The sequence below is a fragment of the Trematomus bernacchii genome, unplaced genomic scaffold (assembly GCF_902827165.1).
Source record: "Trematomus bernacchii unplaced genomic scaffold, fTreBer1.1, whole genome shotgun sequence".
NCBI lineage: Eukaryota > Metazoa > Chordata > Actinopteri > Perciformes > Nototheniidae > Trematomus > Trematomus bernacchii.
The window spans coordinates 8,977,586-9,004,402 of NW_022987582.1; the positions used below are offsets into that span (position 1 = coordinate 8,977,586).

At 40.2% G+C, this 26,817-nt stretch overlaps 1 protein-coding gene across 3 annotated transcripts; it reads left to right on the forward strand.

The window, feature by feature from the left end:
- Positions 1-8,752: 8,752 nt before the first annotated feature.
- On the forward strand, positions 8,753-26,320 carry LOC117480094 (growth factor receptor-bound protein 10-like). 3 transcript variants are annotated; one of them, XM_034127272.1, is made up of 7 exons: positions 8,753-8,911; positions 11,493-11,630; positions 15,421-15,580; positions 23,642-23,733; positions 23,846-23,933; positions 24,092-24,185; positions 24,718-26,320. In XM_034127272.1, exons 3-7 carry the CDS (start codon positions 15,438-15,440, stop codon positions 24,862-24,864), a joined length of 564 nt encoding a protein of 187 aa, XP_033983163.1. In that variant the 5' UTR covers positions 8,753-8,911; positions 11,493-11,630; positions 15,421-15,437; the 3' UTR covers positions 24,865-26,320. The 3 variants fall into 3 exon arrangements, 2 of the variants coding, with proteins under 2 accessions (XP_033983163.1, XP_033983164.1); XR_004555634.1 differs by lacking the exons at positions 15,421-15,580; positions 23,642-23,733; XM_034127273.1 differs by lacking the exons at positions 8,753-8,911; positions 11,493-11,630 and having other exon boundaries at positions 15,031-15,580.
- Positions 26,321-26,817: the final 497 nt, after the last annotated feature.

Here is a 26,817-nt window from a genome sequence, read left to right on the forward strand (position 1 = left end):
GTGTAGCAATGCAGTGCGAGTCACAGACTCAGGAAGGAGACACTGGATAGAGCTGGAGCTTTGATGTCAAACACTGATGGTTTATTAGGAGCTTCGGCCGGAGAATTCACAAAACAAGTCCAAGAGCCAGAGGTTCTGACTTCACGGTAGAGTTGTCACGTCAATTCTGAAGAACTCTACCCCAGACCCATGTATTTAGCTAGTTCAGAGAGAATAATCAACATTGTGCATAACAAGATAGAATCATAACACCTCTATCAGCTGACGCCAACAGGCAGGAACAGGGAGACAAAACACTGAGAGCACAGCAGCCAAGGTTACAGGTGTGTGTGCTCAGTCAGGACAGTATGAACTGATAAACTGGGTCAAAGTCATGGGCCTTGGAATATATTTCCCCAACAAAAACTACCCTTGGATGATGGTAAGGTAGACTAAAAGCTTTAGGAATCCAAAATACAACATATAATAAGTACCCTGTATCAAGATTGATGCAAAACAATTGACATTTTTTTAGAGAGGTTTAGCAAAAAAAACTCCAACTCTGAGGTGATCTGGGTGGAAATGGCCTTTTTTACCGTTTCTCTGGAACCCATTGGTCGATTTTGGTGATTGACATCTCTTTCTGACCGTTAGAGCCAATAGAATCGAAGGGGAGTTTCCACATACACACCAACGTTACCATTGAGAAATGAGAGCTCTGCGCACGCAGTTTTGCATGAGAGTGAACCTATCTCTCGCTCTGACATCTGAAAATGAAAAAGCAGGTTTATTGCTTATGGATTATCAGAAATCATTTCAAAGGGACACAGACACATTGGATTAACCTATGGATTAACTTCAGCAGCGTTTTTATCGTTTTAATGCCTTGAAGACCACTTTTGACTAGACAACGACACAGGTAAGCCATGTTAGCGTTTTTAGCTACCTAGCGCCACATGTTTTGATGTCTGTTTTTGTTTATAAAGTCGCAAGTTCTTATCATGGAGTGATGATGTAGGTACCGATCGATTCTGTGTCTTCTCACGATGCTAGTCGATATGTTGGACGTTGTTGATAAATCGTGATCTTCTCACTCCCAGGAAAGAAACTTAAAATAACGAGACTAATGGAGTCTCTGAAAAGGCCCGCCCCTCCCTACAGGCAGATCACGCAGACTGCTAAAGTTTCAAATGTTCTCTTTAGTTCAGTTTCCATTGTCGCATAAGACTGATCCAGATAGCTCTGACTATGGCTGTCCTCTGTCTCCTGCTATCTGTATTTTGCGCAGTATATCTCTGAACGATGCGATGGTGATTCCACTGTGCAAATGGGCAACATTACCTCTACTATGAAGGATGCTACAAGCCTGTCCATCTCTGCTTTGGTTACCGGTCCTCCAAATTCTAATTTGTGCCGCTTCGGAGTCGGCGGCGGCGACTCACAACATCCTCACTCTGGGTTCGGGGGTCCGGTCCTTAGCTATTAGCTTCACCTTAGCATGTGTTCTTTGCAGGTGTTTGTTGAGGTTTGACGTGGTGTTTGCAGCAGTGTATAACAGCTTCTGGCCTGGACACAGTTTGCACCTCACCGTCACATTCCTGTCTATTCTTCGGACGAACTCAAAATAATGGGCATACCTCCACCCCTCGAAAGTTATCGCTGACTCTGCCATGTTTATGCAGCACTGCGCGTGGATATGTGGACGCGCAAGTCGCGCAGATTACGTACATATAAACCTGCGGCAGAAACCCCTCTTGTCTGTCAGTGTGATTATGACTGATTTTATAAAAGTAACGAAGTAACGCGTGTCGGGGCAATGTTAGTAACTGTAGTGTGATTACTGAATTATAAAAGTAACGCGTTACACTACTCCGTTACCGACAAAAGTAATATTATTACAGTAACGCGTTACACCCAACTCTGCGTTACTTTGTAACGCGTTACACCCAACTCTGGTTATGAGTGAGTTTCTGTGCCAAACGCAGTTAGCATTTTTTCGCTCGAGGCTAATTCATAGGCCCAGCGCTAGCTTTGTGGGTTTTTTTGAAAGAAAAAGAAAAAAAGATCATTTAGCTGAGTTTCTTCCCGTTACATGGATATAAAACATTCATAGTTTATTGAATATTAAGATGCCCTCAGGCGCTGTTTCCTGCAGATGACGCGTTTTCCCCCCGGTGTCGGGGGTGCGGTGTGGAAGAGGTTAAATTAATAATGGCTCAAACAGAGAGCATAACATGTTCGGCACCACCAACAACTATTGGATGCAATCAGTGTTTATGTTTCCTGGTAGTCACTAAAAGACTGGTGAATACAAATTCAGCGTGATATAGCCCTGCTTTCACTTAACTGCAGTGTACTAAATTAAAGATGACAGGCGTACAGTACACACACACACACACACACACACACACACACACACACACACACACACACACACACACCACACACACACACCACACACCCACACACACACACACACACACACACACACACACACACAGCAACCATTATGCTGTGCACTTCTCTGAGTTTCTCTGAGCAACCTATAATCCCTGAGGACAAAGGCCAGCGTACTATAAATACAGATAAGGATTCAGTAGTAGAGGTTAATTCTTAGCACCATATTACTGGTCAACAGTATTGGCCTGTTCACTTACTTCAAAAGCTAAATTAAGATTGTTCTGCAGGCTGTATACAAGAAGATCTTTATAGTTTTTGTTTTGAGTATTTTGCTTTAACTGTAAAACACTTACAATCGTGCAGCTGGTTGAGAAAATGCCAGGAGACAAGTTCTTAAGGACTGTCTGCTCAGACAAACTGTAAACTAGGGTGATGGCACACATGGGATATAACAATGCTATTACAGGGGTGCAAGTTCAAATGCTTGTGTGAGTGCTCTTGGCCATATAAATAAAATATGTGCTTTTGCGAGACGCTCTGTTTGCATTGGTTATTGAGTGAGATGTCAGTGCTTAAATGCACACAGAGAGATACAAGTAAAGGGATTTCTTTTTTGCAGGTTTCTTTTGCAAATTATTTTTCTCAAAGCATTGCTTTGGGAACAGTCAAATTCATCAGTGTGGTACACATGCTCAATGTGGTACAGACTTGTATTTTTAAGGCCTCAATAATTCTACATAGTATATCTTGTTGACGTCAGTATAAATGTGGTCTACAGTAGGCTATATATGACGATATCATTTTCCAATAAAAAACAGCTTGTCAGAATAACAAAATAATGAGTATACTCAGTTTGAGGCATCACTTTAGTTGAGGGTGCAAAAAGAGATACTAGTGATCAAGTAATGAATAATGAATAAGTAGTTAGTACTCATTAGCAACTATGCCGGTCAGCGAAAGTGGACGACATTCTAAATTACAGACATTTAAAAATGAGTGCCTTAAGGTTCTTGTCATTCATCATTATCTACTATTAGTTCAACTCACACTTGTGTGCACTTTGTGTACTGTGTGTGTCTACTTTATTGTTGCTCTTCCTCAATGTAATGCAATCTTTTGCAATGATTGCCTGGAGTTGGAACTGCTCAGTTTGGCCCACAAGAGCTCGCCATTACACATGTTTCCCAGAGAAATGCTGCCACAACTGCTGTCAACTGACATTCACACCGTTGTCATTGGATGACCCGAATCAGCACACTGATGATAAAGGCACCAATTGATGACTAATAGATTAGTGCCTGCCCTCTGCATGTCCAATATGTCTCTTCTAGACAAAATACACTGCATACAATGCAATGTAATCTTACTGTTTTGGTTTACTTTCACCATTCTCGTGACACAGCACTAAACAGCAGACAGACACAGTGAGCGACAATCTTGTGAGCATTTGGCACGACTGACTAATGGACTTGCTTTCATCTGGTTGTCAGAAAAACGAATGAATGCTTATGTTGTTCAGTATCTGCTAGACGTGTGAATAGGCTTCTGTTTACTTACAGTACCGTGTCAACTTAAAAGGTGATGTTGGTGTCAGTGTTGTGTTCCAAACTTGTGGCATGAAAGTCAATATGTGTGACAGAGAGTATCACTGATGATTAGATTGAAACCAGGAAGAATATGGGACCATTTGCGGCAATAAGAAAAGTATATTGTGTCCATTACTGGCACCCAATTTAGCTTTGGGCCAACTCCGAGTCTTGGCTCTTTGCTGTATTAAATGTCCTCTAACGTCCTTGCCTTTCATTTGACTCTCCACGCTTTCACTAACTGATCAATTTAGCTGAAGTGCATAATAAATAAATATAATGTATTAAACAAATTATTACTGACTGATTATGATTGTCTCATCATATCAATCTATCATGAATCAGTCAATAGGTCCAAATGCAATTTTGAAAGAATAACCCTCCGTTTCAAAGTATAATAAAAAAAAGTGTACATAAGTGTACTGTACTGAATTTAATGAAATGTATTATGTCAACACATTTCACACAACTGTATTATGTTAGTTGAAAGCAATAATATTAAGTTGAACCTAATATTTTACAAAGTGATGTGAAATCTGTTGAGATAATACATTTAAATAAAGTCAACGTTTTTTTTTTTCTGTGTACAAGTAGTAGTAAGTATAATCTGTGTTTTGTTAATGAAGGATTGCATGAGAAATGTTCCCCTGCAAGTTTGAGAACCCCTGTTTTAAACACTAAACTGTGTACACAATCATTCATGGTGGACAAAAAACAATTCTGACCCAATCTTTTCAGGTGCTGAAAAGTCCCATTGAGCCTGGATGATGCACGAGGCGTTATTGGACTCCCAGTGTTACAGTGGAGTCCAACACATGATTTCCGCTCCACTGTTTGCTTGGCACAAGCAACAGCAGCTTTCAAACATTTATCATATATGAGGTTACTGGTTGAATGCTGCCACAGACATATTCCTGGGGATGTCTCTCTGTAATATCACTGGCGGAACTGAGAGTGTTTTCTATATTATGTAAAGGCCACGTCATAACCATAAAGAGAGTTTGCCACTGTATTGAGTTGGGTTTGAGGTATAGGGAGCAGGGCTAATGTTAATAAAAAGGGGTTTGGGTTTAAAGTGCACAAGCCCACACATTACAAACATACACAGAGGCATGATGGATTACTTTCCTTCATCATGGCAGGGCAGAATGCTTCAGTATGTATAATGTGTGTGCTCATATCATTTTTTTCACATTAAGACGTTAAAAGATTACAAGGATAAAGACATCCTTTTGCTTATAAACTGTGACTTGAGTGGCTTTTTATGAAGAGTATAATACCTTTGATAACATTGCAATGAGTTTGATAGAAGCCTCATGATAATTACAGTGAATACTTTTCAATACCAGGGCCCCCCAGACAAATATATTTTTGCATGTCCTACAATTAAGAAATACATTGAACAAAGTACATTGCATGTTGATTGTGATTAAGAAGTAAAGTGTGTAATATACAAAAGACCCGCACAGTGAAGGCGTTTGACAAATGTTGAGCATGAGTCAGAAAGAAAGTATACACATAGAGATGGATGCAAACCCCATTATCAGCCGTGGCTCAAATTGAGATATTTGAATAGCAGACGGGGTCTTTCTGCGGATCTGAAGTGCATCTGTCCTCTAATTGATCTGGCTGCAACACCACCACAACATTTCCTGGGCTGTGGCGGAGATTCCTGGGGATGTTTGCTGTATGTTGAAAGCTCAGAATGAGACACAGACAATTAGTGAGAACTCCTCTGGGCAGCTCTTCAAATCCCATCGGACTAGTAACAGCCTTAATGCAGTTGGTAATGAGCTGTGAGGCGGATGGAGCTGCACTTGGTTGTTAAGACGACTACATCTTACTATAGTTAAATCTTTAATAAAAACACTTGGAAGTATGAATTATTATATGATTTTTTTTCTCAGAAAAGCACACGTTTTTCTTACGGTAAGGAAAATGTTTCATTATTTTTCTTAAAAGGATTGACACAAAATAATGCCCAATTATTGATTATCTGGCAGTACATTTAATACTGGTGATAACTTTAACATTTACGACCAGACAATATAGAATATACAATGCATGTAATAGAAGTAACTTATTAAATAACAATAGGCAACTCAGACCTAGCTTTACTGTTTATAATAAGTATATAATGGAGTAGCTTTAAAGGATATTACAGCTTAACTGCCTAGATTTTATTAATAGGAGTCTGAAGCATTGGGCCGGTGTCCATAGCATCTGAATAAAAAACCTCCCCTGTGCAGACTGATTTATGTGTTGATAATAATGTACAGTGAAAATCCTTGTTATTTGTTTAATGTGTGTATAATTTCATATTTGTTACACATGAGTTCCGTCAGGAATACCAGCTGTCGCTTATTTCCCTTTGCTGGTGGATTTTCTTTTGTTGTTTTGCTAAATGTTCTTAGACATAGATATCTTTCAACAGGCTTTGAGGTGAATGACATTACTTTGTGTTCCAGCACAATATAACAACTGCATTCAACAAAGATATTGCTCTCACCTGTCTTGTGAAAGAACTTCCCAAAGTTGATCCCCTCATCTTCTTTCTTACTTCTGTTTGTTAATTCTCAAATTAGTACAAGTACAGAGCAGTTTTCAAATAAATGTCAGCAATACAAGAAAGGACACACCTCTGTATCTAACAGGTTTGAAGTACTACAGAAATGTAATGCAATCTATATTCAGGAGGCGTGAAGCACATCAAGTTAAGTAGGAGCTCTCTGTCTCTCTTCTATTTCCTCTCTCTGTACAAATCCAATTTTCAGCGTCCTGTCCGTCCGCTTCATTCAGACCAGCAGGTTTCAGGTCTCACTTTGGGCAGCTAAAAATACTTTATCTTCACTCTCTGAGAACTGAATCAGACAAGTAATTCACTTATGACTGGCCCCATAAGTGTGTTCTTTGTAGACAGTCCAGATAACCAGTAGACCACCGACGTGCTGAAATGTTTAGGAATTCACCAGAAATATAGAGCAGCCACATCGATAGGAAGCACTGCAGCAACTTAAAGTCATTGTAAAAGCAAATATGACAAATACAAAATATGACATGGGCCAAGTACAGGATCGAGCACCAGATGTTCACATTCCTAGTTTACTCTCAACTCAGAGGAGCAGTTAACACACAGCTGAGCCTTTGGATACCTGGGTGAACAATATGACCGACTGAGCTCAGTCTAAGCTATTTCATTTAGATCCCTGTGGAGCCTGAGCTTGAGTGTGTGAATGCAATAGCTACACCCACTAAGAATAACATTCAAATGCAAACTATTGCATTAATGAAAAACATTTAAAAATCAAACCTAATTGAACATTAACACAAAAAATATATATATACTGTATGCTCTATTTTTCATACGGGACATTCACAAAGAGTTTGTCTCCAATAAAATGTTCATTCATTGCAACTGAAGCTGGGTTAGATTTCATTATTGTATTAAAGTGTATTACAGCAATTACCTTGTTAAGAGTGCCCTCCAGGTCTTTAGCGTTACTCCCATGATTTTGAAAAAGAAATGTCAAAAGCAGCCCCTGAGGCTGATATATCCTGCCTTTTGGTACCTTTTTACCAAAGTTTTAAATTGGACCCTTTCTGCCTGGTAAACTTTTGTAGCTTTAAAACGTCATGCTTCATTCTTAAAGTGTAGTCTCCAAGCTGACTCCAAGCTGACATGCTTAGGTTGATTTTTACTTGAGTTATTTTCCTGGATGCACTAAGTTCTTCCAGATTCTCAGTAGAAATGGTTTTCAGAGGCTGGGTATGATCCTCTCGTGACTAGTACATTTACTTTGACATGTATAATTGGTGGAGTGCCTCTTGGAGGTTAGCAGAACATTGTGGTCATGGTAACATTGATAGGTTTTTGTGGCGCCTTAAGAACGTTAATACTTCCTGTATTAGACAAGGTTGGAAACTATGGGGTATGTAAAGAAAAGAGTGAAATAGTGAACGCTATATTGGATAACATACATTTAAATAGAGTGTTTTGTAAAATAGAATGTATGATTGTTTAGATATGATGTCGAAACTGGTTGAAGTTGTTTTGGCCAACAATCTGGACTTTGAAGGGTGATGCATTTAGAGGACCCTCCACCTCCTTACAGTATGTGATTTTTGACTAAAAAGTCAAATCCAGCATGTTTTGATAAAATATAAAAAAATACAGTCACATCCCTGCGTGCAAATACAACTACTCACACACGCACAGACACAATGAAAATTACACTATTGGTTATTTACTGTCGGCCGCTGTAAGCAAAAAAAACACTGGATTACAGCACAATCATCCATTCATTTGCAAAATGAATGACTCATGGATTTTACTGTGAGAACTTGAGTTCTCCTTTAAATTTGGAGCTTGCAGGTACCAACACATCCATGTTTGTTGGTACAGTGCTTGATCCTCTACTTTTCATCGCACTTACCTTTAATTCAGGCCTGTCAAATAAGAGCTGACTTTGTGATAACGTGTGCAGCAGATACTCAACCACATTGCACTTTATCTTATTGATTACATCAATTAACTTCAACCCTAGTCAACTTCTCCCTTATTACATTATCTTATGCATACACAACAACACCTTAATCTGTGCTAAATCATTACACAAAGACAGTGAGCGAGGAACAAGCCCTGCATCATTCCCTGCCTGCTCCTACGGGCTGCTTGCTGTGTGTCTTCAGTGCAATGGGATTGGTGAAAACTAGAGTTTCCCCACATTGCTCCTCCCATGTTTTCCTCCCTCCCTCACTATCTCAGTTGTGTTGGGGTACAACAGCTCCTGCTCCTGTGGGAAAATCACTCGCCCACGCTCACAACTGACTCTCTATCTTCCTCTCCCTCCCTCTGCTGATCCCTTGTTTCCTGCTGTGTTTCTTCATCCTTCCTTCAGAGCCACCTCACTAGGATCCAACCAGGATCCACAAACCAGCTCTTCAAGGTAAGAAACAAACAAAGCTACTTTCCTTCACATGCATACATATTTATTTAGCACACACAACACTCTAGAATATTTCAAACACAGTTAAGACTGCTTTACTTTCACTGGGTTTATCTCCTGTGATTATGCTATATGGGTGTGTGGACATGTTTCAACACACACTCCTTTACTCATGAGGACCAGTCCCCACAAGCAGAGGCTACATGTTCAAATGTTCGTGCAGGGGTGATGTGGGTGTTAATTCTTGCTATGCATATGTAAAGGAAATACTTTAGATAACTTTGTTTGCGGTATTGTGTAATTTGTTTACCTTGTGCACAAATGAGTGTGGTTGTGTATAGGGCTGGATAACAGAGAACTGCATCTATTGAATACAAAACAGTTTTCGGTGTAATATCACAATATATTATGTCCAATTATATGAAACATATTGCTGCTTTGCTCTTATTTAACTTTTTTAGATGAAAATTATTCTTACAAGAAATAAACTCAGAGATAAAATACAGAGTATAGAGATAAAGGCAAATTACAGGAATTTACTTAAAACAATTCTAAAAACAAGTTGCCCATCTCTTCTTAGCTCACTTGCTTCAACTGTGAGTGTCTCCACATTTCAGTATTTGTGATGTAATGTTTTATGGAAGGAAAAAAATATATTTGTCAAATCATATTGAGAAGAAATACTGTTCATATAATAGAGACACAAACCTGAATTACCCCTTCTTTAGCTGTAGTAAAGCACACATTAACCAACAAATTACAATCCCTTTGAGTTGTTGTTTGAAATACTTGGTAGCCTAAACTATTATTATGAAAAGTCACTGGGATTTAAGCAACCTGGACCCAACAGCAGCTGGCCAGTGAAGTCAGAGATCAATGAGCTCATGTTCCCGTGCGCTTTTAGACATGTTTCTCTTTCTTCATGGTGCAAATGATTAAAAAATGGTTAAATAGATTTCAAAAACAGCATATTGATATTTTTTTCTTGGGCACACAGCAACCGTAAACGCCAAACTCATTATACTGAAGCACATATTTAAATCTTCGGGTTACAGAGAAAAAGCTTAAATATTAGAGAGCAGAAAAGCAATCGTAAATCAGCTCTGATTTCTTTCGTTTTTCTTATCTTTCTTATCTTTCTACCCCCTCAAGTCCATGTGTATCACAAGCCTGGGAAAAAGCCATTAATCGCTATAAAAATAAAACACAAAAATATATACATTTCATATATAAAACACCAACACCATTTTTTTCTGTTTTTTCTGTTTTATTGTGTTGCTCTGTTGGAGGAGCCTGTGACCTAACATTTTCATCGTCATAACTACACTGTAGCTATGTACGTATGACTAATAAAAGCCTTGCACCTTGAACCTTGATACCAATGATACTAGCAAAATGTACAAAGTATAGAATTGACAGCATGAAAGGAAAAGGGAATAAACCAGATAATTTACAAATACTTTTTTTAGAGTTTGCACACATTCAGATCACAAGCAGCTGCTGTTCAAAGTTTGTGTGTGAACTGTTAATGCATCAATAATGCATTTTACTGAAATACTGGAGAAATGCTTGTGTGATTCTGGTCTTGTGTGACTTTCCTCCTCCAAAGCACATATGGTGGTTTTAAGTGCTTTTCTCCTCCAAAGCACATATGGTGGATCTGGCGTGAAACACTGTTTTCTGCAATTCAGCAAAAACTTGAAGCTCAAACAGAGCATGCTATGTTTATTAACAAGATCCAAATCTGAGTGAAAAATAGTTTATCTGAGGTTAGGACTTTTCCATTGCCGGATCAAGTTCCTTTGTTCTGAGTGTTTGTACTGAAGGTCTTTTGTTTCATCATAGCCATAAAGTAGAATCTAAAACAAAACAAACCTAATGATCAGCAGATTTTCCTTTTGGTTTGTGCAATATTGAAATGTCATAAAATGTCATATTGTGTTGGAGTTTATACAAACATCACAACCAAAACGTCAAGGCTAAATATCATGTAAGGCTTTCATGAGCAGAACATTTTCTAGTTGGCTGTTGAATTAAAGCATTGGCCTTTGAGTCTTTGCTCACTTCTTGCCCTTGAAAAACGCTTCCCTTAACTTTGGAAAGCACTGACACCCTCTATAATATCTCTTATATCAAACCCCAAATCCACAGTTCACTTTCTTCAAAGAATCTGAAGCTGAAAGAGGCCTATATTCTCCTCTACAGATCATACAAAAACTTCCCATTTCATTCCATTGCTTTGTATGTATAGCTCAAAGATAATCTTATGGGATTAAAGTATCTCATAAGATTATCATTGCCTGGAATAAAGGTATACATTTAAACTGAACAAGACAAAAAAAGAAAATCTTCAGACAGCCAATCATTATCCACAATTTTCCTCATGATTCTGTTTCCAGTTATATTTGTGTATGTTTTCGATAAACCTGGTGGTCATACTTAGTCCATCAATACTACTAATGTGTTTTTATTCTATTATTGCTCGTCATTGCTCAAACCTCTTTGAGTGCTCAAATGCTTTTAGTGAGAACAACACTTTTTTCCCCCCTTTTTTTAAAAAACCCACATTCCTTGTTCACAGGAAATGGCTTCCAAACAGCCAATTGGCTACAAATGTTGCATAGCAGGAGTGCTGCTTCTCCTCTTGGCCAGCGTTGCCGCCCTAGTTGCTGTTGCTGTCATCCAGGACACCTGGAGGTTCAACGACTACAGCTATGAGGTAAACATGAACACACACAATGGATGGTCCCATCAATCTGTGCACTTCCTCAATTCAACAAAGAACAAAAGTTCTCAATACAGAGAGAGGGACAAGAACTGGTTTACAAACCCTTCAGATCACCAACACTCTCATTATGTGAATGTGATGCCAGATGGTTTCCAGATGTTAGGGTAATTTCCATTGAAAGGGGTCATCAGTCAGTGACACTGACAATGTGTTTTTTCAGGGGTGGACAGGGTAACAACAGCCTCTTTATAGTTTAATTGAATGCTTATAGTCTCAGCTCTCTCTCTCTATATATATATATATATATATATATATATATACACATACAAACCTCTTCATTAGGTGTATTTAACTAAGCAAGGTAGAGGGTAAATCAGCTCAAAAGGAAATGAAACATGTGGACCAGTAACAACTAGAAAATGCATTTCCTGCAGAAAATGCGTGCGAATGCTGTAAACTGTGAACATTTGTGGCTGAATTTAGCTGAAAATGCAGAAAAAGCTGAATATGTTATTAGCTGAATGGTAGCTGCTTTTAGCTACAAAAATGCAGAAAAAGCTTAATATTTAAAAGAAAAGGGTTAAAAAAACATGTATAGCCTTGATGTCCTGAAATAGCTGAATAATGTAATAGTTGAATGGTTTCTGCAGCTGAAAATAGGCTGAAGGAGTTACATATCAGATGTAAGTAGTAGTGAATGAATTTGTATTAAAATGAGAAAATAAAGTAAAAAGGCTTGGGAAAGCAGCAGAATATTTGAACTACAAACTTTTGAACTAACTTGATGGTGAATTATCTGTCGCCATGGCAACGGCATTTGATGACACCCCATAATACGCTTAGATGTGTTGATGGCTGCATCGTTACCAAACCTGTGAAGTTTTGGGCCATTTCGAGCATTTTCACCGAAGTTATGAGAAAACCGTGTTTCATGGTGAGCATTGTGTTGCCATGGCAACGGCATTTGAAGAAATCTCAAAACTGTCCCGTAGATGTCTTCACGGCTGGACTGTTAGCACACATGTGAAGTTTGAGCACTTTTTGAACATTTTCATAGGAGTTATACATTACATTCGGAGGTTACATTACTCTCTCTCTTCTCTTGATCGCCCTCTCTCTTCTCTTGATCACCCTCTCAATCTTCTATCGCCCTCTTTCTCTTCTCTTGATCGCCCTCTCTCTCTTCTCTCTCTCTTCTCTTGCTCGCCCTCTCTCTCTTCTCTTGATCGCCCTCTCTCTTCTCTTGATCGCCCTCTCTCTCTCCTCTTGATCGCCCTCTCTCTCTCTTCTCTTGATTGCCCTCTCTCTCTTCTCTTGATCACCCTCTCACTCTTCTATCACCCTCTCTCTCTTCTCTTGATCGCCCCTCTCTCTCTCCTCTTGATCGCCCTCTCTCTCTCCTCTTGATCGCCCTCTCTCTCTCTTGATCGCCCTCTCTCTCTTCACTTGATCGCCCTCTCACTCTTCTATCACCCTCTCTCTCTTCTCTTGATCGCCCTCTCTCTCTCCTCTTGATCGCCCTTTCTCTCTTCTCTCTCTCTTCTCTTGCTCGCCCTCTCTCTCTTCTCTTGATCGCCCTCTCTCTTCTCTTGATCGCCCTCTCTCTCTCTTCTCTTGATCGCCCTCTCTCTCTCTTCTCTTGATCGCCCTCTCTCTCTTCTCTTGATCACCCTCTCACTCTTCTATCACCCTCTCTCTCTTCTCTTGATCGCCCTCTCTCTTCTCTTGATCGCCCTCTCTCTCTTCTCTTGATCACTCTCTCTCTTCTCTTGATCGCCCTCTCACTCTTCTATCACCCTCTCTCTCTTCTCTTGATCGCCCTCTCTCTCTTCTCTTGATCGCCCTGTCTCTCTCCTCTTGATCGCCCTCCCTCTCTCCTCTTGATCGCCCTCTCTCTCTCCTCTTGATTGCCCTCTCTCTCTCCTCTTGATCACCCTCTCTCTCTACTCTTGATTGCCCTCTCTCTCTTCTCTTGATCGCCCTGTCTCTCTCCTCTTGATCGCCCTCCTTCTCTCCTCTTGATCACCCTCTCTCTCTCCTCTTGATTGCCCTCTCTCTCTCCTCTTGATCACCCTCTCTCTCTTCTCTTGATCGCCCTCTCTCTCTTCTCTTGATCGCCCTGTCTCTCTCCTCTTGATCGCCCTCCCTCTCTCCTCTTGATCACCCTCTCTCTCTACTCTTGATTGCCCTCTCTCTCTCCTCTTGATCACCCTCTCTCTCTTCTCTTGATCGCCCTCTCTCTCTCTTCTCTTGATTGCCCTCTCTCTCTTCTCTTGATCACCCTATCACTCTTCTATCACCCTCTCTCTCTTCTCTTGATCGCCCTCTCTCTCTTCTCTTGATGTGTCTGTGAGAGAGAGGGAGAGTGTGTATCAGGGAACCCCAATGAACTGATATATGTTGTTTTTTTTGGTTTTGTGTTTAAAATGTGGAGATGGGAGCAGTTTGTCTAAAGTGTACTTCTCTCTGTTCTGAAGAAAGTTCCGGAAAGATTTAACATGGGAATCAATTGGGAGCTAGCTGGACTTTTTGTCACTTCATGCCCTCAAGAGGCATTTTGTTTAATTTTTTTTAATTTTCCAACCTAGGAGAGGTTTTCCTACGTTTTTCATGAAAAATGATGTCTGAGGAGTGTAGGGTTTGGGAATTATGGCAGGTTTAAAAAAAAAAAATTGGGAGAATTTCAAGCACTCTTCCACTCTTTTTTGAGATCAAAGCACTCTAGACTTAACGAGCTGCTCCATCCACACTAATGTTAAAATCTGAAGAAAGCCTCTTTACCAAATATCTCAAAAAGTGTAAAAGATATCAAAAATAAAAGTCAAGTTGTATAGCTGAAGGTGTTGTGATCATTTGAAAGTTGGAATGAAGTGTCTAGCTGAAATTATGTGGAAGGAGAAGCATTTGGCGCAAAGTGTAGGAAAAGAGGATTTGAAGGCATCTCCCATTGACTTCAATGTTAAAAAAAAGAGTTTAAAAAGCTGAATATTTCAAAAAGTATAAAATATTTTTAAAAATGTGAAGGTTTCCCATCGATTCCTGAACAGGCTGAATAGTTTAATATTTGAATGGTTTCTGTAGCTGAAAGTAAGCTGAAGTTATGGAGAGCCAAAGTATTGGTGAAATAAAGGGAAGAATAAAGAATTGAAGTACTATAGTGGAATGCTGTGGCACAGCATTCGCACTAATGAAACAGGAGTGGTGACTGAGCAAATTAACTGTAAAGTTGCTGGTGAGTCATGGTCTATAAAAAAATGCATCTTTTGTACTTAATAGTTTTACATTTTCAAGAATTAAGTTAGAAAAGAGAACATTGACAAAAGTCATAGTGAGCATTTTAAAATACTCTGTTTGAATAATAAATCTTAAACACGGCCAGAAGGTTTTACTTTTATTACATCTGTATTAAAACTGAATCTGAATCTGATATGAATAAGTTAACTATATATCAAAATAACCTAAAACTCATAATTTGTATACAATTCAACTCTTCGTTCTCACTAAATGGGTCATTGCTGGGATCAACATTACATAACTTTTCTTTTTCATTTTAAATAATTATCACCCTGTTTACCTTACCCTGCTCAGAGACCTTTATCAATGCATACTGTTATCCCGTTGGCTCAAACTTTTCCTAAGCCCATTACTGCTCTCCAACAATGATTTTTCATTCTGCTATCCTATAGTAATAACAGTTTTATTACAGACGTATATGGTAGTCAGTTGATATCTATGTAACTGTGCTTGAGAATATGATTTTAGCTTGGCCCTGTTCCTACAGGTGATGGTATCTCCGAGATGAAAGTTGACAAGGAAAAAGATGCCAAGTCAATGGCGGCATTTAAAGTGTGCATTAAGAACATCACCGAAGCTATTCCTGCTGAAAAATGCAAAACCACAACTCTTTTTCTAGGAGCAACTGCTGGAATGAGACTGCTACAGTAAGAAAGTGTTGAAATAAGTTAAACACAGGATATTCTCTTGACATTACTTACTATGCCAGAAGGATCAGAGCAATTTAAACCCATTCATGCACCACATGATTCTTCCCAAAGCCCTCTGAGGCACAGGTCAATGGCTATTTCCTCTTCCTTTCAGTCTCCATGTTAAGCCAAGCTAACCTTCTCCTGGCCAGCGCTAGCTTCACATGTACTGTAGCATACATACACCAGAGTAACAATCTGATTATCTCACTCTAGGCAAGAGAGCAAAACAGGTGCATTTTGCAAAATATAAAAATAAAGATGAATGATACTCATTTCACAATTGACCACTGCTGTTTCCAGTAAGATATGTTCTCATGTCACTTGTTCTGCTTTGCTTTAAGGGGATGGGATGAACAGAGGTCAAGTGAAATCATGGAAGATCTTAGGGAATACCTGTCGTCTCTGCCTTTCGTCTTCCAAAACGCTTCCATTATTTCTGGACAAGCCCATTGTAATTCTCTACTTAGAAAGACAAGTAGATAGTTGTGCAATGGAACTGTGAGGCCTTGGCAAAGGATAGGTGGAAATGAAAATTTGAATAAGAAATGTATAGATTTATGTATATTTTCCAGTTAACTGATACTGTAGCTCAAATTTCCTTCTGAGCTGTTTCTATTGGAGTAATCAACAATGTAATGTTTCTCAACTCCATTTTCGTTTGTATTTAAAAAAAAAAAACAACAACTATTTAATCCTGATTTATCCTGATTTCTGCTTATACAATCAAGTTTCTCTCCAGGGACCAATCGATTTAATTTCAGTATGCTCAAAATATTAAGCATGCTGCTACCAACAAGCCTCTTAATCAGATGTTGAGGTTATAAATGGTTATGGTTCATTTGAGGGCTGTGGTTCGGTTGAGGGTAGGCCATAATTGTACACAGCCTGAAGGCTAAATTAAGAACAAGAACGTCCCAGTGCATGTTAATAATATTACTCACGAGGTGGAAATATTATCCTTGTTACTACGATATTTAAGGTAGAGTCGAAAACAGGTTAGAATTTACATATGCATAGTTTGTGAAAGACAATACCTGAGGTTTATTTCCCCATGATGCTTGATCACTAACTTTCTTCCTGTTATTCTGGTTTAACTGTTTCAAAAACATTGCCCCCATTAAATGGATCCTGATGTGTGCGCAGGATTCTATATGCCTAATGGATAATAGTCATTTAGAACTGTATACTGCCACAGGAACTCCTATCTGATGTAACAGCTTGCAATGTGTACGTAACACCAAAGGAGCAATTTTTAGACCAACAGCCAATTTAAAAAAAGATGGATGTGTGTGTTGCTGGGTGTGCACACACACACACACACACACACACACACACACACACACACACACACACACACACACACACACACACACTTGGGTACATTCTTGAGTTTGCACAAAGCACGTTCTCATACAGCGCTGTTCCCTGGAGTGAGTGTGAGTGTGTGTGTGTGTGTGTGTGTGCGTGTGTGTGTGTGTGTGTGTGTGTGTGTGTGTGTGTGTGTGTGTGTGTGTGTGTGTGTGTGTGTGTGTGTGTGTGTGTGTGTGTGTGTGTGTGTGTGTGTGTGTGTGTGTGTTCTCAGTCTCTCCCTGGGGGATTACATCACAGGGCAGTTATCAGACCTGAGTCATCAGAGAGGTTGAGAGGGCCTGTTCCTCTCTGCGCCTCCATCTAAATGAAGACACACTTCAGCACATTGGAGATAAAGACTTTCTTTCTTTCTACTTTTTATCTTGTTTAATTTATATATGACTAGTGCTCTCATTACAACTAGTTTTCTTTATTACTGAGCTGACCTGTTCTCTTGTCCAATACAGTTCATTGTACTGTCGGCCCTGTATAAGTCTTATAACGATTAACAAAGTAAAACTACTACTTACTCCTTTTTATGCAACATTAGAAGATACAGTTCATGTTCAGGGTCTTTCTTTCATTTTCAATTTCTCTTTCTTTTTTACTTCGTTCTTTTTTTCATTTTCAATTTCTCTTTCTTTTTTACTTCTTTCTTTCTTTCATTTTCTATTTCTCTTTATGTTTCTTTCTTTTTTCTTTCTTCTTCTCTCTTTTAAAATATATTATCCTACTTAAAGGTGGGGTAGGTAAGTTTGAGAAACCGGCTCGAGATACAATGAATATCTTAAGTGCTTTGACAAAAAGTCCATTAAAAAATGTCATCTGTGGAAGCCGTAATACTGTAAAAAGTACGACCAACGACCTGGATGGCCTACCTGCCTGTCAGCCTTCCATCTGTGCACAAACTTATCTCGTGCCCTCATTGGTCATGTGCGCGTTCGTGTGTGTTGGAGGAGGGGCTCTGTAAGGAAATCTGAAGGAAGGGGCAGATTTTTTTCGGCTGTGTACTTTCAAATTCTAGCGTACTCGAGCTGGTTTCTCCATTCTTACCTACCTCGTATTTTTACTAACAAAACTATCCTTTGCCTTTAAGTAGAAGACCAAGAACTAGAGTAGGCCAGTTAAAATGGTTCACTCTGCTCTCATCTCCGTCTGCTTTCTCATTCCTTCCTCTCACGAGGCAGTCTTATGATTTCGCCACACAGCAAGATACGAGTTCCACAGCTAATGAAAGATCAGTTCCCATCTAAATCCATCTACATTTAGTCATTGCCCTTATCCATGTACACTCTCAGCTGATCAGTATCGTCTGTGTGTTAAAGTCACCAGTCACAGTTGAGGTGTTTCTAATAATGTCACAAAGAGATACTTTTCTGCTGATTCATGCTGCTCCTGGCAGACGCTACTTTTCCTTTCCACTTCCTACACTCTGTCCTGATGTGCATCTCCACTAGCTCAGCCTCCTCGTGTTTCTTATCATACTTGCACTGAGTTTTGTTCATAACTTGCAACAAGTTATTCTTACTGTATCTCCTTTTTACACAAAGCCTTACCTCTGATAGGGGATAACATTTGACATTTGTGTGCAAAGATCTGACTGTCCCTGTTCACTTAAGACGAGGATGGAAAGTATAAGTCTCTACTCATCCATTAAATGAAACAGGACTTCGCTTGGACATGGCAGACAGTGGGGATGTCCATGTTTATCTTTATCTCCTATGATTATGTATTTGTTCACAAACCCTTTTCAGTTTTTTCAAATATCGAATAGTCAGTTCTCCCTGCACTTTACTGCGAGTGCATTATGTGACTTTAGGTTAATTTTGTCTCCATGATCCCACTTCTGTTTGCAGTGTTAATCTGACTAATAAGTAAGAGCTGCCATTCTAGTGACAAGATGATGATCCCTCACTGGCTTGCAACTTGCAAACCCCGCCACACTGAACCCGTAATGCTAGAAGTTCTGCTGCTCCATATGAACCTCTGTGGTAGGCTAATGCCACATGTGGCCCAGCAAAGTTTTTATATTTACAGTTACTACTAACTATGGCATAACATTTGGTTACAAATGTGGGTTAATCAACACTTTTTGGGCTTGAAACTTCACTTTGGACATAACACAACAGTTTTGGCAAAACAAACGTTTGACCCCACCTCTGGATTATGATAATCCTGCAGACATTTTCTTGAATAGAAACCTGTCATAATAAAGCCAGGCCAGGTCATACAACGTGTTTTGATTAATATGCATCAATGGAAAACATGACAGTGTCCAGAATGCCCCAAAACAACTATGACAAAACATAAATTGTGGGGATGACAATCCCATCGTCATCAATCATCAAAAGATTTCCAAAACCTTCTGACAATTCAACTTTATGTTAAAAAGGTTAAGGGTTATCCCTATTGAGCAACTGCGAGAACCTGTATTGCAGCATTTGTGATGTGTGCAGCCTTCCTGGGGCTTTCCCCTCCGGCTGACTAACTGTGACGTACACGTGGGTGTGCGTCTGTGTGAGTGTAGTGGCAGGAGGGGGGTGGGTGGGAGAGACAGACAGCTGTGCAGGCCAGATCTGTAGCTAACAGTAGGAAGCATTCACACTACACATTCTGCTGCAGTGTGTCACCAGACAGTCTTTCTCTTTCCCTCTTGCTACTGCTTCCCACTCTTTTCCCTTCACTTTTCTCATCTTCCTGTTTCTCCCTATCCCATACACACACTCACATATGTGACTGTGGATGTGCATTTACACACACACACACACACACACACGCACACACACACACACACACACACACACACACACACACACACACACACACACACACACACACACACACACACACACACACACACACACACACACACACACACACACACACACACACACACACACACACACACACACACACACACACAAAGAACATGGACAAACTCTCACAAACCCACACAGAACATCATGGATTTTTGGGTGGGCTGAGACATGCAATACAATCACTGACTTACACAGGTGCATTCACATAAATGTATGCATGAATGCATGTCTGCATACTTGGGCAGACAGGCGCATATTCTCACGCAGGCATGTTTTCAAGCATGAGTGCATGCACATGCTTTACAGGAAATGCACAGAGCCATAATGTCCAGTGATCTAATCATGTCTAACACAATGGCTGTGTAAAAGGTCAATGGAGTAGTGCAGTATTAAGCATACGAGGAAGGGAAACTGTTTCTTGTTAAAAACCCGAGACAAATATTGAGCACAGCTGTCATTTTTTAATGACAGTTGAGCCTGTCATTCAAAAATATGTAGGTTAAACGTCAAATCTGCCTGTGCAGAGGATAAAGTTATGAAGGTGGACGAGGCATTGCACATGGGTTCCGGGTTGCAGGGATGATTTTCTGACTTAATATTTAGGAGAACATTTTAGTTGAGTAAAGTGAATATGACGTGTTTAGTTGAGTGTTGCCTATCCTGTCTCTGGCTCCGGTGTATAATATGCTTGAAGCAGCATGAACAATTATGTTAATTAAAGATCTATTTCCAAAAGTTATTGCTCTGGCATCATTTCCATACGTGGAGAAAGCCTTTCCTACAGAGGTGGGAGCAGTACTCAGACTGTGTACTTAAGTAAAAGAAGAAGTACCAGAGTGTAGGACTACAATAAATGTAATGGAGTAAAAGTACATGATTTACCGCTGAGTTGTAGTGGAGTAGAAGTAAAAAGTACCAAAACATTGAAATACTCAAGTAAAGGTAATCATTTAGTGACCATCAACTGGCGGCCCGCGGGCCACATCCGGCCTGCCAGACATTCTCATCCAGCCCGCATGACAGGGGTGACTGTGGCGTTAGTGCGTTCGCCCCCCACTAATTTTTTTTTTATACAACGTCTCGTGAGTAATGTGCAGTACCGGAGTCCAACAGAGAGGCTGCAGCTGCGGGACAGTAGCCTGCGTACTGCATAGCCTTCCCTGCCCTGAAGTAGAAGTGATCCTTCGTTGTGAAGAGTCTTTGCACTCAATTGGAGTGCTGTCCAAACCGAGAGGGTTCTGACCCGAGCTCAACCAGGTGTTAGCAATATTTGCCATATATGCAAGAAACACCTGTCAACGCAAAGCAGAAGGCTGTAGAACCTCAAAAAGAAAGCGGTTTGAATGAACGTCGCGTGTGAGCGTGCGCTCAGAAAATCGTGTCAAGGAAACATTAAAACATTAAAACAGTTACTAAACAGTTACTAAATCAGCCTACTATCACCTAAAGAACATATCTAGGATTAAAAGACTAATGTCACAGCAGGATTTGGAAAAACTTGTCCATGCTTTCATCTTCAGTAGACTCGACTACTGTAATGGTGTCTTTACAGGTCTCACTAAAAAATCTATTAGAAAGCTGCAGCTAATTCAGAACGCCGCTGCTCGAGTCTAACACTAAGAAAGTGGATCACATCACTCCTGTTCTGAAGTCCTTACACTGGCTTCCTGTGTGTCAAAGAATAGATTTCAAAATACTGCTGCTGGTTTATAAAGCTTTGAATGGTTTAGGCCCAAAATACATGTCTGACCTACTGCTAAATTATGAACCATCCAGATCTCTCAGGTCTTCAGGGACTGGTCAGCTTTCTGTCCCCAGAGTCAGAACTAAACATGGAGAAGCAGCATTCAGTTATTATGCTCCAAATATCTGGAACAAACTCCCAGAAACCTGCAGGTCTGCTGTAACTCTTACTACTTTTAAATCCAGGCTGAAGACTTTTCTTTTTGCCGCTGCTTTTTTTTTTTAAATGCCATTTTCATAATGTCTTCCATTTTTGTAAAGCACTTTGAATTGCCTTGTGTTGAAAGGTGCTATATAAATAAACTTGCCTTGCCTTGCCTTGCCTAGGTATCATGCTGGGTCCAGATGCCGCAAATGAGCTATCCAAAGTGCCGTCGTCTGATAATACCATCAAAAGAAGAATCGACGACATGTCAGAAGACATTGAGCAACAATTGACAGAGAAACTGCAGGCGAGCGGCAGATTTTCCCTACAAATAGACGAATCGACAGACATAAGTGGGGCTGCCCAACTTCTGGCAAACGTCAGATATGTTGATGCTGACTCTATCAAAGAGACGTTTTTCTTCTGCAAAGAAATGGAAAGCCATACTACGGGAGAAGAAATATTCAGGGTAACTCATAACTATTTAAAAGAGAACAGTCTGACCTGGAATATGTGCGTCAGTATTTGCACAGATGGTGCAGCAAGCATGACGGGGAGAGTGAAAGGATTTATTGCTAAGGTGAGAGCACAAAACCCACATATCGTCACAAACCACTGCATTTTGCATAGAGAGGCATTAGTTGCCAAAACCATGCCCCTGGAGATGACTGAGGTGCTGAATCAGGCTGTGCAGGTGGTGAATTACATAAAATCAAGGCCCCTGAAATCTCGCCTCTTCTCCCAGCTGTGCGCCGAGATGGGAGCCGACCACCAAAGCCTGATCCTCCACACAGAGGTACGTTGGCTGTCACGGGGGAAAGTCCTATCCCGTCTTTATGAGCTTCGGGAAGAGCTTTTGGATTTTTCACGTGAACACGCTGTCCCACATAAAGACAAGCTCGCGGATGAGAGGTGGTGCGCCAGGCTGGCTTACCTCGCTGACATATTTGGGCATCTCAACGAGTTAAACGCCAAGCTTCAGGGCAGGAATGAAAACATTTTAACATCCACAGACAAGATTCGGGGGTTTATGGGCAAACTTATCCTGTGGCGTGAGGCTTTGGAACAGGGCTCCATGGACATGTTCCCGCTGGCATCAGCTGCGCCGCAGGCAGCAAGGGAGCGCGCTGTATATGCCGAACACCTTCAGACCTTAAAAGAGAGGTTTGACCGCTATTTTCCACATGTGGCTGACATCGAGGACTATGACTGGATCCGAGACCCATTCCACCCGGAACTCTCATCAGAAAAGCTCACTATGAAAGAGAGAGAGGAGTGCGCAGAGCTCCGTGTGGACCGCACACTGAAACTCAAATTTAGTGAGCTCCCACTGGATCAGTTTTGGTTGGCTTCTGCATCGGAGTACCCAAGCATCTCCCACCACGCGATTGAGCAACTTCTTCTTTTTCCCACGACCTACCTGTGTGAGTTGGCGTTCTCTACTCTGGTTTACATGAAGAACAACAGGAGGTCACGGCTCTCTGTTGAACAGGACTTGCGAGTGGCCCTCTCCTCAGTGCCACCAAGGATTAAAAAAATCTGCGCGCCCCGACAGGCACATGTATCTCACTAATTTGTAAGTCGGCAAAAATATTTACAATAGCACATGTTTCTATGCTGATTGCTGAAATGTTATATTTATAATTTGTAGTTCAGGTCCTTGGACAGTGCAGCTTCCTTGCATTGACAGTTCTCTGTGCTGAATTTCTGCTGAGTTTCCTTTGCCTCATTTTTTATTGTGTGACCTGTCTGGTTTAAATGAGTGTGTTGCTGCTTTGATGAAGCCTAATTTCATAAAGTTTCAAATTAATTGAAATATTTCGTTAATAAATAGTTCATGATTAATATAGTTGTCTTTGTCACATTTTATTTGGCATTAGTAAATAATTATGCACATTTACAGATATTTTACATGATATGAGTGATAACACGTGTTATACGGGCTATTTTGCAAAATAGGTGTGCCTTGAGATTTTTTTTTGTCCTTTGGTTTGCCTTGGGCCAAAAAAGTTTGGGAACCACTGCTCTACACCACTCCTCACTAAGCTCAGGTAAACGCAAAAGCATTTACAAAATGCTTGATCTTGTTCTTTACACATTTTCTGTCGGTTAAAGCGTATTTAGAAAGTATTTTAAATACATGTTTTCCATTATTCTCTGCAGTCATCCACATAGCTCAGTTGTGGTTCCATGGCAGGATAACCAGAGAAGAATCGCATCGCATTATCCACCAGCAGGGACAAGTCGATGGGTAAGGGATCTGGAGCTAAAACAGATTTGACACACTTTTCCTATTAACTGAATCTGAAAAAAAAAACCTTACTGGAGAGTTATTATTTATATTTTTCCTAACTTAAAATCAAGTCGGTGGATCCTTCTCACAGTGTCTTCCTTTCTCTTGTTTCACAGGTTGTTTCTGCTCAGAGTCAGTCAGAGTAATCCCAAGGCGTTTGTGCTCACGTTGTGCCATCACCAGAAAATCAAACATTTCCAGATACTACCGGTATGCATTGCTTGGTTTTTGATTTCCTTTTTCTTTTAATAAATAATGGTCCTTGAACAGTGAATGTTTGTTATTGTGAGAACCTTTTTAGGTATTAATACATCTTGAGACAAGTGAATTTAAAATAGAAGCAACCTAGACTTTGACGGTTGTGCTGATCAAAATGATTTTTGTTAAAAAGGTATAATAATCTTGCATCTGTTAGCCCATTAACCTAACGTTATAGTGGACAGATCTTTTTTGTGAGCTATGTCCGTCAAAAATGGCAAACCTTCAAAAGGAGGATATTGTGAATTTGGTCTAACTTGAATAAATAAGGTTGCTTGCATCCAGGATCTACAATGTAGGAAATCAATATTAAAATATATATATATCTATATTTAAATTCAATACTTGTATATTTCAATACTTGATTTGTTGCCAATGAGTCGGATAATGTTATAGTTGTCATTATTATATAATGTCATTGTTATAGTCCTTTTAAAAAGACTTATATTCTCTTTCTGTTTCTTTGGTGTGTCCCTGCTTGCAGTGTGAAGAGGACGGCCAAATCTTCTTCAGCCTTGACGACGGCTCCACCAAATTCACCGACCTGATTCAGCTGGTGGAGTTCTACCAGCTCAACAGAGGAGTGCTGCCTTGTAAACTCAGACACCCGTGCACCTTCGTGGCCTTATGACATCGTCAGATCACCTGACCTCCGTCACTTGACCTGACTCTGCCTAAAACAACAACACAAATCTTCCTGTTGGCGTTTCGTTTTTTTATCTCTTCAAGAAGCTGGTGAATTGACTGATGTTCCGCTGTCATTTTGATCTGTTGTGAGTCCTCTGAAGACTGCTGAATTGTTGGAATCCTTTTGCATGAATGTTGGAGGAGTCGGACTGACAGATTGCTCACAAGGTTCCTCGCTCGAGAAGAGAACAGATAAAGGAAATGAACACTGCCCTTTGTGTCAATGCTCTTGCAAATTCTTCTACAATCTTGCTACCCATAGTCATCAATAAGCTTGGACACACAGTGAAACTCAATGTTTATCTTCACAAAGTGTAGACTGTGTTTCCTTTCAACTGAACAATCAGCAGGACCACCCTCTGCTCTCCGAGAACAGACTGTAATCGCATTCAAGTCTTCATCACACGTCCTCAAAACATAAACTGTTGATGGAGAGTTGATTTCTCTTTAGTTTTGCACTCATGGAACTGGGAGTTGCCTTTGACGGTGCATGACTTCTCAGCTGTCTTAACTGTGAGATGGTTCCACCGCCCTCTAGTGTCATAGGCATGCAAGGACATGTCAAAATTCAGCATCGACGATATTTAGAAGCCCCAGAAAGAGACACAGAAGTTTGTCAAAGTCAAACTAGCTGGAGGAAAAATCTGGAACTGTTGAAACATTATTTTTTATTTGTGGACAACACAAAACCTGCATCGCGGCCCTCACAGAAATGCTCATCTCTCAGCACACAGGGTTTCCTTTCTTATTGATACATTCATTGTTTTGTAATTGCCCCTTTTGCATTCTGGATATTTGCAACTCTTCATTATTTGCGTGCTCCATTTCCCTAAAGTATGTCCGATGTAACTTCCACAAAAATAGAAAAACATTTATCGAAGGGTGAAAAAACAAGTAATAACGTTAGAGGATGTTTATAGCCATGTAGACAGATGTGTTGCGTGGAAGGTTGGAAAGTGGATCAGGTATTTATTTGGTGGGAAATGTGTACGTGCAGTAGTTGACTGCAGGAAAAGGCATGGTGAGAGTATCAATATGTTATTCAATTCTCCTGCACAGGGGAGAATAACCACTAGCATTTCCCTCAGGTGTTTTTCAAGGAAACAAAATAATTACATCAGATCTGATTTGTCCTGACCTTGTTTCAAATGTTGTCCCACAAATGTATCTCCTGGGAGTTGTGAGATAGAGTTAGATATACATGGTTAAGTGTGACTGTTCATTACATTACATATAATGCGGCCTTGGTCTGCCTGGCAGTACCTGTGTGTACTGACACATCACATATAAGCCTCTTGCCCTCAGCACGCCACCTCTTAATGAAATCAGGCAGAATGTTTTAGAAAGTAAGCTAAAGGTTTGGGAAAAATATGTAATAAGAGAAGCGTATAGAAAAGATATCTGCCTCTCCCTAGTCATCTCTTTCTTTCCTCAGCCTGTCTAACCTGGTGTCATCACACTCTCATGGGCATGCTGTGAAAATGGACCTCTGGTACATGATGTGTTTTTGGCAAAACTCTTACTGAGTTAGGTTGAGGATGACAGGAGTAAATAGCCTCAGTTATTGGAAGTATTTTGATGATATTCCTACTCAAAGTCTGTCACAATTCGGTTCATAGTCACTGTCTTTTAAAGTTGCACCACACACTTTTAATCTCAATCTGGGATATTTCTAGAAACTCACATTTTAATTTGTCTGTAGTCAAAACGTTGGTGTCAGCTGTGGTTTGGCCACCAGCCAGCAGACCGTTAGATATCCGTTTTTACGTACCTGTAATGCAAACTCAACAGCCATGATTTATTGACCTGCAGGTTATCTCAAGGTTTATTGGTCTTCTGTGATGCAGAATAGCCTCACCATATTGACTCTGTGCATGGTCACCATTATTTATCTAAG

Coding starts and splice junctions, on each gene's coding strand:
- LOC117480094 (XM_034127272.1), top strand. CDS start 15,438: ATGAAAGTTGACAAGGAAAAAGATGCCAAGTCAATGGCGGCATTTAAA. Junction 23,734..23,845: donor CCACTCCTCACTAAGCTCAG/GTAAACGCAAAA, acceptor TATTCTCTGCAG/TCATCCACATAGCTCAGTTG. Junction 23,934..24,091: donor CAGCAGGGACAAGTCGATGG/GTAAGGGATCTG, acceptor CTTGTTTCACAG/GTTGTTTCTGCTCAGAGTCA.